This window comes from Lasioglossum baleicum, chromosome 1, assembly GCF_051020765.1.
Source record: "Lasioglossum baleicum chromosome 1, iyLasBale1, whole genome shotgun sequence".
Lineage (NCBI taxonomy): Eukaryota > Metazoa > Arthropoda > Insecta > Hymenoptera > Halictidae > Lasioglossum > Lasioglossum baleicum.
The window spans coordinates 17812392-17825281 of record NC_134929.1 but is presented as its reverse complement, the minus strand read 5'-3'; the positions used below and the strand labels follow the sequence as shown (position 1 = coordinate 17825281).

General features: G+C 43.2%; 2 protein-coding genes across 6 annotated transcripts in view; one reads left to right on the top strand and one right to left on the bottom strand.

Moving 5' to 3' along the window:
* Positions 1-12890, bottom strand: part of Osp (myosin phosphatase Rho interacting protein outspread) — a 223592-nt gene that overhangs the window by 89189 nt on the left and 121513 nt on the right. The gene's annotated exons all lie outside the window — the stretch shown is intronic.
* On the top strand, positions 8093-12434 carry Tpx-4 (thioredoxin peroxidase 4). Its single transcript, XM_076423309.1, has 5 exons — positions 8093-8252; positions 9190-9346; positions 11301-11518; positions 11881-11956; positions 12198-12434. Exons 1-5 carry the CDS (start codon positions 8170-8172, stop codon positions 12324-12326), a joined length of 663 nt encoding a protein of 220 aa, XP_076279424.1. The 5' UTR covers positions 8093-8169; the 3' UTR covers positions 12327-12434.

The following is a 12890-nucleotide window of genomic DNA, read 5'->3' as shown; positions in this document are numbered from 1 at the left end:
CTTAGATCGGCTGATTTATATCGCGCGGCGCTCTATCCTGTCTTATTAGCATAGCGTCCCCTTTCAAATATTTACTACCTCGCAAATTTTTTTCCTCCGACTGCTCCTGCACCTCTCGCCGGCGATTTGTCATTGTTGCGCCAACGATGTTTATGCAAATCCCGTTTTTTGTATCGAGACGTTCCGAGAATTCGAAACAGAGGTGCTCGGAAGTGCTCGTTTACTATAATAATTGTTCTTGCTGTACATAATACAACGCTAAACCTACTGTACCTTGAAAATAAGTGGTATACAGGGTGAGTCACCTAACGTTTGTTGAAACATACTGTTAGTAATCGGCTAGAGGATGTTTGAAAACATTCGATAACATTGGACGACCTTAGTATGTTTACCAGAAGTCTCATTTGTGATAAACGTATTCTGTTTTTATATTAAATCTTAAACGTTTTCTCTGTCCGTGACCTTGATTGACCTTGAATAATTATACTCACTGAATTCATAACGAAAGGGACTATCATTGTAGGTGTTTAATGAAGCACGTGATGAACTAATCGTAAGTTTCATCTCCGAAAAAAATGTTTCACAAACATATGTGGTTCCAAAAGCATTTACAACTCGTTGTGCAAAATATCTTAAGTTGGAATATCTCTAGGATGTAATATAAGTATTGTAAAAATTAATTTTTCATGTGGACGCTAAAATTTGTTTCATTTCATTGCTGCACTGTAACTCAATTATATCAAAGATATCAAATATAGAACTGGAGTTCGTAGTCGCACTTGCGCATTATAACAATGACACTTGCAAATTTTCATTTATTTAATATTTTTTGTACTCGTACAACGAGAAACAAAAGTTTCAATAGAAATGCGAAATCGCCTGGCGGGCCGCTTGTCGGCCAAGCCTGATCTAGTACAATGAACACCCTGGCAGCATTTATGGTTGGCAATTCGTTGGGCCTTATTTGCGATATTGGTTGGCTCACTAGTTAGAAATGTTGCCTTTTTTGCAGGTGGGCCAACGAAATTAGAGCAGAAGCCAAACAGAAATTCCTTTCTATATTTACATATTTTGATAAGCTGGGACTAATATGTATATCAAAGCTCTCACGCGTCATCCGAAGAGATTCGGCCGAATAGTTCCCTACGACAGCCTTTAATTTAAAAGGAGCTTTTTTCCTGAAGATTCTCTCCAAATTTCAAGTCAATCCGTCAACTGGAACTTGAGGTGACGCGGCGATCGTTTCGAGGAAAACCTATTTTACGGATTCTACAACACTTGAGGAAACTGCAGAAGACAGAAACTTGATTATTTGAAAATAGAAAAGACGGAGTAGAATCCAGTATAGTACGTTGTCCCGTGGGATCAGCGTCGCAGCGATATCTCGGTTATCGAGTCTCGCAAATGGAACATCACGAGAAGGACCCAGAAGCGAGAAATAAACATGCGTGGGCAGCGCGGCGGGTAGAAGGTCGCATCTCCCGGTTGTCGCGCGTGTCGTTCGCAACGGACGTATGCAAATGGCGGCTCTTAGCGTCCTCGGCCAGGTGGACGGTTGTTTCCATTACTTGATATATCGATACAAATGATCCTCTGCTCGAACGAGTCACTTAACTCGGCCGGCAAACGGTTCGCGGGATAACGCTAATTACGATTCAACGCACGCGGCCATTAGCAAACGATCTCAGGCTGCGCCGATCGAAAAATCGCGCTTCCGAGTGCGCCCGGGGCTCGTCCCGTGCCAGAACGCATTAAACCGTCGATCGGAATCATTTTCCAGTCGGCCAGACCCTGCGAATCACGATCGGCGACGGGATTTCGCGAGCGGAACACGATTTACGGTTCGGGAACGCCGAAGAGATCCGCTGTTCAAGAAATCGGCGAACGGGGCCCACCGGGGTTCCCTTCTATCGATGTATCGTTACTTAAAATGCAACGTTGCACACGTCGCGGCCATCGGCAGTCGCACAATTCACGAACTAAACCCCTGGCGAAAATTCCCTTCCGCTCCGTGTTACATTTTCCTTAGAAAAGTACTTGTAATGTTTGTAAGGTATAAATGCTTATCTCAATTATCTTTATTGTTTTCAAAGATACATTAAATGTTTCTTTTAAAGGTCCCTTTCATTCTTTTTAAATCGATCCACCCTTCTTTAACTGATGCCGATTTAGAAAACCAGCTAATTGTAAGATGTGCAACGTCGAGAACGTAACTATAGAGTTACAAAAATTAAGTGAAAGAAAGGATAAACAAATGTCTCTCATTAATTAAGACTCGAGAGTTAATTATATTGAATCATATTATAGTATAACAATAAAGTTTTATTCATTTTGTATTTGTATTACATTTTTTAAAAGCATGTTTACCTAAAGTGCGGCCCCCTGTAACGTTACGCGTCATCAAAGTGGTCCGTGAAAACATTTGTGGATTGGCCAGGCCTGTACTAGATGGTCTACTCGCGAATCAAAGCGTCGAAATCGCCGGTATGCACGCAATTTCGTGTATCTTTTTATCGAGCGGCGGGAAGAACGGCCTTTCATTCGTGCGCGTGTCTAATATCGCTGAAACGAGCCTGCCCCCGAATGATTCGGCCAATCGGATCAGGCCCCGGCTCGGCTTTGGATCAGCAAAAAAAATTCAATTTACCGGCTGTCCGGATTGACGAGGATGAGCCGGGCGATTTCGCTGGTTGTGTTTCGTGTAAATTCGCTACTCGGGACGGACACACGGGGTTCTCTCGCGCAGATCATCCTAGATAAAGGAGGAGCAATCCTCGGGATAATTTTAGGCCGGGGCGTATGCGTGAAACGCGGACGTCCTCGGGACGTTCCTCATCCGCGGATCGGATACGCCCAGACAAAGAATACCGACCTGTGAAGCAGAAAACGAACGAGAGAGGACACACAGGGGGCGGGGGATGGAAGGAGAGTTTTTAAATTCTATACCCGGGGCGTACCGCGGCGAAAGTGACCCTCGATGCAACCAGGCCGTTCGTTTGTTCGGATCAACGGTTAAGGAGGTGATTGATGAGTGAAAGAACCAGAGACCAGATTACAACGACAGAGAGGAGTGGTTGCCGGATTCAAAGAGTTCGGTGCGTTCATTCACGGCAGGCTCTTTGTCGCGTACTTCCACTTTCGTGCCGACCGAAACTCGATGATTTTCAACGTGATCTCTACATCCCGAAGGGACTCTTGGATATCATAAATAGCTGCTGAAGATGATATTAAGTCAAGTGGAGAGAAGATCTGCATTCAGTTGTATTAACCTCTACATGTTTTCCAAGACTTTTGTTTAACGTAGGCTGTAAGTAGTACCTTCCTTGTTTGAATTTGCCGCTGCAGGTTTAGGAGACTACTACTAACTGAAGCTGTAGATAACATCCTTCTTTCATTCATTTCTCAGTTGTCACGGTCAACTGCAGAAGTCGTAGGATTGCTACTTCAGCAAGTGACATCTTCTCATTAATCTCAAGATATTGTCTGGCCTGTTGTCAGCCGAGAGCAACATTGTTTCCAAAAGGTCTGCAGCTATCATACCACAGGAGATCATGCCACAGCCATCGTATAAGCAGAAGTTCCAGGATTTCTACCTCTATCTTATTAATTTCTAGATCCTGATGAGATCCGTGACCGCTGAAGGTAACATTGTTTCCAAAGGGTCTGCAATTATCATTCCAAAGAGGAATACGACGAAAGTTCCAGAATCGCTACCTCCAGCTTATTAATTTCTAAATCCTCGGTTAGATCCCTGTCAACCAAAGGTGATATTGTTCCTAAAAGATCCACAGCTATTGTTCCGATGAAGGCTCAGCGTGATACAGTTTCGCAGCCACCGTGTAGGCAAAAGACGTTGCGAAACGAAAGAAAAAATACTCCGTGGAAGACAGTGGAACTTAGAGGGTACGAGTATCAGGTGCGTTTAGGCGGTCGAGGCCAGCACACACACACACATCCTCGCGTGTTTTCGCATTCAAATGCCCGGCCCGGTGCAATTTAAAACTCGTTTGGGCGCCACGGTGGGGCCTCGGCTCTCGACGGGCCGAACACTTCAGTGATTTCGTGCAGCATCTGGACCAGAAGGGCCGAGGGGTCCACGAGGAGACGTGAAAAGAGCAGGACCACCAGGCATATAAAGCCCGAGAGACGCTGAAGGCCGGTTTTCAAAAGGAAGATGAGCCACGGGACGAAGAAAGGGGAGCGTTAGAGACACGAACGTCTCATTGTCCTAGGGGACAGTCGTCTTTTCACGGTCATTGGACAATTCCTGTACTCGAGTGCGATTTTGCGGGCTCCGGCTGGTCGAAACCTTTCTGTTTACCAGGCTCGCATTCCCCGAAGACAATCGATATCTCCAATTGTTCGATTCTGGCGTTGGGAGACGACCAATATCATGATGGATCCCAATCCAACCAATAGATCGTTGATTACTGAAGTAAACCCTCAAGTAAAAATTGTTTCGTTATCAGTAGACTGCGGATCTTTGTGCAATATAAAAATTGTCTGCACTGATTGCAAGAAGTAGAAACTAAATTGGATGTTGTTTCTTCGCTTAATGATTTTAAAGAAGAAAAATCATATATTAGCATCTTCAATTTTTAAATTTTCCAAGGATTTTGAATTTCATCTAATACGCAGTCTAGTTATCAGCATCGTGGACGCCATATTTGTGGAAAGTTTCGAATTTTTCTGAATTGTATGTTGGACGCTGTCGCACAGTGGGCCAGAAACCGTTCTATTTGGACTAAAATCTGCCGACGACTCAGTTTCTCATCGGTTCAATTGGAATTTTTTTTTAAATGTTCGTGAAGGACTATACTTTGATGACGCGCTGCGCGAAAATCGTTAACCATAGAGGAAAAAGAATTAAAGGCGGCAAGGAAGAAAAAAGTGCAAAATTCTTTGAAAGAGCTATCAATCACAGTTGATGTTGTCAAACAGGGAGCTGGTACATCAAATACTGGGAACGTGGTCCGAACTTTCTTTAGAAAAGCCGAATCAGTTGCTGCGGTGACTGGATTAAACGCGGTTATTATCACAAGATTGCATAACATTCTTCAGGTAATTACATGTGACAAGAAAGCTGATTCTGTGAAATTCAAAGAATATTGTTCGGAGACGGCTAAATTGTGCATTAAAATTTATCCATGGTATAAACTACCTCCATCAGTTCAGAAGATACTGCAACATGGAAGTGAAGTACTTCCTACATTTGAATTGCCAATTGGTTTGTATTCAGAAGAGCCACAAGAGGCAAATAATAAAGTCTTCAGGAAATCACGAGCTGAAAACTCACGAATGTGTTGCCGCAAAAAGACAAATATAGATATTATACGGCATATGTTATTATCATCCGATCCACTTATAAGCTCTCTAAGAATAAAGGATGGCAAGCACAAGGAAGTTCTTTCTCAAGAAGCGAAAACGCTGCTGTTGGATCAATAAATTAATGGTAAGTCTCATAAGTGCCGAATGTAATTCTATTCAATTGGTAATTCTCAGGGCCAGATTTACAGTTTAAAATTTTGCGGTTTAGGGTTTAGGGTTAAGAAGTGTCGGCAACTCAGCTGGGACATGCAAATTTATGGTATGGGCGGATGATGTATCGGAGTTATTGGACTCTGTAGATAAGGATTCTTGATTGTAACAGTTAACGATTTTCGCGCAGCACGTCATCGAAGTATAGTCCTTCACGAACATTTTATTGTAAAAAAATTCCAATTGACTCGATGAAAAACCGAGTTGTCGGCAGATTTTCGTCCAAAAAGATCGGTTTCTGGCCCACTGTGCGTCGCTCGGGAGGTTCGAAGACGTCTGAGGTCCGTTTAGTGGAGCGGAGGGCATATCGGACGTCCGAGCGGTCTAGGATCGAGGGCCAGCGATGTTCTCGTGACTGTAACAAGGCCCCGAAGGGTGGAGGTCTTCCTCCGAAGGGTACAGATCGCCGTGAACGATACCGGATACGTAAATATGTACGTCGCGGCCGGTAGATACGCCACCGCCTACCAAGGAGATACGTCCGTTCCTTAGCAAAGGTCGAGCGCGGAGATCGATTTGCGTGTCACTGATAGGAATCCGCTCGAGGAACGACGTGTATAGTGTATACATGGCCGGCACATCGCCGTGCCGCACCGTGCCCGGCAGAAACGAGTGACGGAAGCGGCAGACAGTTCGAGACAAACGATCCGATATATCCGCCGCGAAAGACACGGCAGAGTCGCTGGCGAACCACTCCAGCCAATGAGAGAGTCGTCCGTTTGAACACGATAATTATTGCCCTCCGATAACGGAGCGAACCTGCTGAATCGAAAATGAACGATAGAAGACACCGTTCCACTTAAACAGAGTTAATAGAACTCCTTCTTGAATGAAGTTGCAATATTGAATATGTTACGTCTCTTCCCTGATAAGCTCAGTCGAAATACGGTAAGCGATTAGGTTTCCGATATATCTGTTTCGATCTATCCACTTTGCCGCTTTATCATCGCTGATAAGCCAAACGGAAATAAGCAGAGCGATCAATCTTGATAGGCTAGCTTAAATCTAGCTGATTTATCTTTTCGAACGCGAACGGAAGTATCCTTTCGAACGGCAGTATTGATAAGCTCGTATCTGGTGGTTTAGAAATTACATCATTTTGGGAATATATCGATGTTTACGAGTTGACTCTGGCGAGATTGCTTCAGTGTTTGCATCAGCTGGTGGAAAATTATAGATTTTGCCAGGATTTTCTTTTCTTGGAGACTGTTTTTGCATCAGCTCGTGGATAATTATAGATTTTGCTTGGATTTTGCTTTTCTTGGAGAATGTTTTGTTGAATCAGTTGATTCTTAATTGGTCGTTAACTTTCAATGCCAGCTTATCGATTAATTAATATGTTTATCTTCCAGTGGAAGTGTAATTTGAAGTACTGAAAGACAATATGTATCATAAAACAGATCAGTCGATGTGTAAGAGTGATATTCATTATCACAGGCTGGAAATAGCAAGTTTAGCATTTAATTAAACATCCTGCCACTCAACAGATAATTCAGGCAATATGTTCCGCATTCTCTATATATAGAATATGTGTATTAATAAAATGGAGCTTCGGGAAACGTGCTACTGTCAGGGATCGAACGGTATCAATGCCCGATTGATCATGAAGTAAAGAAACCAAGAAGTTCAAGGGTGATGCGCGTCTACGGGGTAAATGTTGCACGTCAAGTGGTTAATAAAGCCCTTACTAATGGCAAGATCAATTGCCTGTTCAAGGTTAGCAAAGGGTTGCTCCCCCGCTATTACCAGTTAGCTACCCAGTGCACAAGTTCCACGGCCCCTCGCGCAAATCCATGGGTACTCGTTCACTCAGCCCATTGAACAGACAAGGAAGCCGCCGCGAGACAGGCGGGAAAGTAGAGAGTCATTCACGGTCGAGAAAGTGGCCTTGAACGACCAGTTGAATTTCTTCCAGCTATAGCCGTCGAACCGCGATCCGAACACCAGACGAACCGAACCCGTTCTCATCGATCAAACGAGCTCGATCTATCCCGAACCCGAGTTCACAAAACTGAAAAAGAAAGTGGAAGGACCCCGAAGAGGATTTCTTCTGAAAGTGGAAGGAAACTGGTCCTGGCCACTGGAAAACTTCAAGAGGGAGATCTTTCTTGAAGCTCCTGGAAATAGTAACGAAAGAGAGGATCTCTTTAGCTCCCAGATAGGTTCAAGCCACCTTCGAATTGAAAAGAGATAGAACTTCAGCCAACCCTCAAAACAGGGAGAATGAGGATACTTCAAGAGGCAGATCTTTCTTGAAGCTCCTGGAATTATGTAGTACAAAGTAAATCCGAAGTAACAAAGCCAAAGCTTTGTTAAAGCTAAAACTTGAAGAGTGACAAGGTCAGACGGGCTTTTAGAAGGTTCAAGACATCTCGACTTCATTCAAGCGAACTTGAACGAGCTACGCAGTCGACACCGTGCCCGGTACGTGCGCTATCGATGTAAACCGACAACAACCGTCGTCGGGGGAGAGGGTAGGCGAGGAGAGGAGAAATATCCGCGCGCGAGGGGCTCCGCCCGCGGATAACAGCTTGCCAGTGGATATATCAGCGGGAACGCGACGATCCGTTGCATCAGTTTGTCGCGCACCATCGTCTGAAGTGGCCACAGGAAACGAAGCACCGAGCAATCATGAGGCTGAACTCGATCGTACCGAACTTCAAGGCGGAGACCACTCAAGGTCCAATTGATTTCTACCAGTGGCAGGGGGATTCGTAAGTCCGTCAACCGATTCATTATTTCCGCTTTCCGGCTTGCACGCGTTAAACACACACAACGACCGGCGACCACCTCTTCCGCGAGGAACCGCGTGTCCGTGCGAAACCGCGGATTATGTAAAGCCGTTATGGCTGCGCGTTGGCAACGAACCTTGTCGGCTAATATTTACATCTTGTATGCTTCGGCGAGCTGGCGCGAGCCACACATGCTACCTGATTCGAACTATTTCTGTCTGTCGTACGAATTTTCGAATCAGGCTAAGAAGCAACCGGCTGAACACTTGAAGTCGGTCGCGTTCAGTTCGAAACGGATTGAAGGGGAGCAACAATGTTCTTTTTGGTCCAAAAATCCAGTCTGTATTAAAATGATATCCATAACTAAAACAAGGCTTTTTGCAAACTACTCGTTCTGTGTGAATAGTTGTCAATCTCTATTTTCTCTGAAGTAACCGTGCCAACAATTTGTTGATCCACGTTTCGACGAATTTTACAACCCCGCCGCGTGGGTGGCAATCGCTCGCCAATCAGTGGACACACCGAGTCCCTGTCGGTCCTAGCTATTGTCTCCGCTTTCACCGTACGCCGAATACGTCGGGAATTCAAGCAAACACACGATCTGCAAAAATCTCTATCGTTCCTCGTAACAGCCAGAGACCGGTTTCCGTTAGCCAGAGGAGTGGTATCGTTCGCCACATTGTTGCGCGACCGCGATTTTGAAATTGGAGAACCCCTGCAAAATAGATTGTCGTCGTCACCTTCTGTGTTTGTGTCCCGGTCGTCGCGGCGAGTCACGTGTTTACGGCTTCGGGTGAACTTGAGAGCAAGGACAACGCGCCGAGCGGTCGCGAAACTGTGAAATCGTAAATAAACCGATCGCCGAGCAATTTCTCGATTCGCTTCTTGTCTGATGAACAATCTCTCCCTCGCTTTCTAGGTGGGTGGTTCTGTTTTCGCACCCTGCCGATTTCACCCCGGTTTGCACCACCGAACTGGGACGAATGGCTGTTCACCAGCCGCATTTCGAGCGCAGGAACACCAAGCTGCTGGCTCATTCCGTCGACAAGCTCAAGGATCATGTCGATTGGGTCAACGTAAGTTCTGCGGATTTTAAGATGTCTGAATTTTTTTCTTAGTGCTCATTTCGTTAGGGTAAATCGTTGCTTAACACGGTTTCTGGCTTTTTGTTTTATAATCATTTCGCTGGAATAGCTTATACATACACATTTTTGTGTCCAAGTATGTATACATATTATAATAAAAATCACAGAGAATCTACTATATACATTCTATGATGTCATTTTTATAAGGCAACACAGTTTTTTTAATGTTGCTGTCTTTTCCGAGGCAGGGATCGCGTTAGTAAAACACTTTGCTGCTTTCAGCTTCAGCAACCACTTTCGAATAAATTGTTATTGCGACTATTTCAGAATTGTTGCCTCGTTCTCGAGGCATGCGTCGCATATTTCGACTAAAGAAACGACTATTAGAGACAATGAAAGAGTTCAGGATAAATTGAACACTTAGCAGCAATAAGTGTTTATTAGCTTCCTCTATTTTCCACTAGTCTCCTACTTCTTCTACATGAAAGGATAATAAAGATCTGTTACTGCATAGATTAATTGGCGCTGAAATCAATCACACGACAAACCGATTGCCAAACTAGATGGATCAACAGCATGGAATTATTTCGTATTGATATTCGAGCCTCGAGAAGCCTGCTATATAATTATATAATTATCCGAACACTTCGTCGTGACTTAAATTAATTATGTATCACAAATTTATCCGTTTGAATAGACATCATTATTATTGTTCGATCAATGTTGACGAGGCGAAAGTGAAGGGAAAGCGGTCTCGAGAGATTTTATACAGCATGCATACGAAATAGGGCAGAAAACAGCAAAAACTGCTCGCAATAGTAACTAATCATTAGAGAACTATCCACGAATTTATAGTTTCGTGGTATTAGTTAAACAGTCTATCAAGAACTTGTACTGCATTGCTAGACTCGCAATAACCAAGAATTAGCTGGAAACAGGTTTTAAAGAATTGAATACTGCCGTAATAACAAAACTTGTTGTTAGTTAGCTAAGCGTGTGTAGGTGTTAATACCTCTCATTTGGACTCGTAAAATTCATGCAAAACTGGGATACGTTGTTTCAGAGTCGGTGACTTAACGTCGCAATTATTTTTTCGCAGCTAATAATATTCAAATTCGAGTCTCTGTCGGACACACACACACACACACACACACATGCCCGATGCATATTTTGTAATTATTTAACGTCTTCCGGTATCGTCATTATGCCGCGTGTGTTACACAGAGATACAGAACACGCATACGTGATCTACGACCGGAATAATTATGCTTGTTTACGAGAATCTTCTCGGGAAGTGTCTGCTACCTAGAGCGTAGAATCTTCGCTTTTCTCTTTAAAAAAAAAATTAAATTCTAGTGAATACCTTTTTGGTCATCTGTGGATGATTAAATTCTGTCACATAAAAGCTTACAGTGTAGCAATTAACATGAATAACGAATACAATAGTGCTCGTAGAAATCGTATTACTTGGAAAGTTCCAATGTTTTTGGTTCCACTCTCGTTGAGCAGTAACTTTAACCATGCTATCATTGCATCATGCAGAATAATTGAAACGTTACGACTGAACAATGCAGCACACTGCAGACAGATAACGTGCAATCACGAGATCCGCCTCCAGCTCATTATTAACGAACTACAAACCACTCAGAAAATATTAAGTTCAATCGCAATACATCAAAAGTATCTAACAAAAAAAAGTACTGAACTTTCAAATAAAAGGCTTGAAAAATTAAATGAATATTCTCCTTCTGGCACAAGCCACTTGAAACGATAAAGTAGTGTCGATAGCGGTGTTTTCGAGTAGTATCGCGCGGATCGAGATTAGGCGCGCGAAAAATGTAGCGCAAGCAGCTATCTTGAAAGACTGTTCAGGGATCTCGGGGATTTTCACGAGCCCACATAAATCAGCAGATTGATCGAACGTGTTTCCTGTTTCCCGCGACAGGATATTAAATCTTATTGCCAAGACATTTGCGGCGGGTTCCCTTATCCAATCATCGCCGACCAAGATCGCAGCCTGGCGGTGAAGCTGGACATGATCGACGAAGAAGGCAAAGATGATCCAGAAAAGGCAATAACCATCCGCGCGGTCTACATCATCAGCCCCGATCACCGTCTACGCTTGTCGATGCACTACCCGACCTCCACCGGTCGCAATGTTGAGTGAGTTGCACACATCGATTTAACAGAACCGACCTCGGTTTAACACGTTCGCAGCTCGGACACCTAACTTCGAATATGGAAACGAATAATGTCTTTCTCGAGACATTCCCGCATGATTCTTTTCCTAGATCAGCCTCGAGGTGAATTATTAGATGAGGTGATTATATACAATAAAAATTCAATCAGAATCTATCAGATAATTTTGCTAATAGCACCTGTTGTTTTGATCGAAGGCTTATCAATCACTGATTTAAAAACCATCGTGACTCAAATGTAACACAAGATAAGGGACTGCGAACGTGTACATTTATAATAAGACGCTTGTTTAATTGATCTTCTTTTCCTTTTTTGTCGTCTCGCAGCGAGTTATTGCGTGTCATCGATTCGCTACAGCTCGTTGATAGGATCCCGCAGATCGCAACTCCGGCCAACTGGGTGGTAAGCGATCTTTCATTATTTCTCCGATTCGTTTCTTTTAACCCGTCGACTGCGGTATCAGCGTAAAAGTTCCATGAAATCGGAGCAATTTACCCGATATGAGAGAAATTAAAGCGTTCAAATTTATCGCGGTGATTACTATATCATTCTTCTTGGGTCTTGTCATAATAAAGTTTGATACGGTCGATCGGTATAAGAATTAATTGGAATTATTATTTCTAATTTAATGTATCTATTACAGCCAGGAGAGAAGGTGATGATCCTGCCAACCGTCAAAGACGAAGAACTCACAAAACTGTTCCCCGGAGGAGTGGACAAAGTTTCGATGCCTTCTGGAAAGGTTTACATTCGCACCACCACCAAATATTAAACAATCTCTCAATGTAATGTTTTCTCGAATTAATAACGCAAACTTTTCGTATTAATCTTGTGATCTACACTGGATAGTATAAATAAAACAATATGTATAGTTAAAAAATGTTGCACCAACAAAAGTGAATTTACTCAATGCATTTTATTCGTCGGTTCTGCGAAGGTTTATAGAGTAAATAGAATAAATAGAGTAAATAGAATATAATAGTTATAGACTAAATTCTTAAACCGGTAACTGATAGCAGCTACCGCGCTGATAGCGTTTGTTTACGCAGCAGTGTAATCAAGAAAATGATCCGCCTCGTTACAAAATCGTGGCTAATTTTACACTGGCTAGAAAGCAATCTTTCTTATGTATTTTGTTTACTGAAGTCAGGTTAGAGTTCATCGCGAAGAGATACAGGATGACGAGGACTGTTTAGCATCGAACTTTCTTTGACCCTTTGCATTCGGAGCTGTATTAATTTTTTTCTTTGTATGATTACAATTTTTTACACTTTTTTAAAAGTGTCAAAACAAAAATAATCTGAGTCATCGCAGTTCCGCGTAACATGAACAAGCT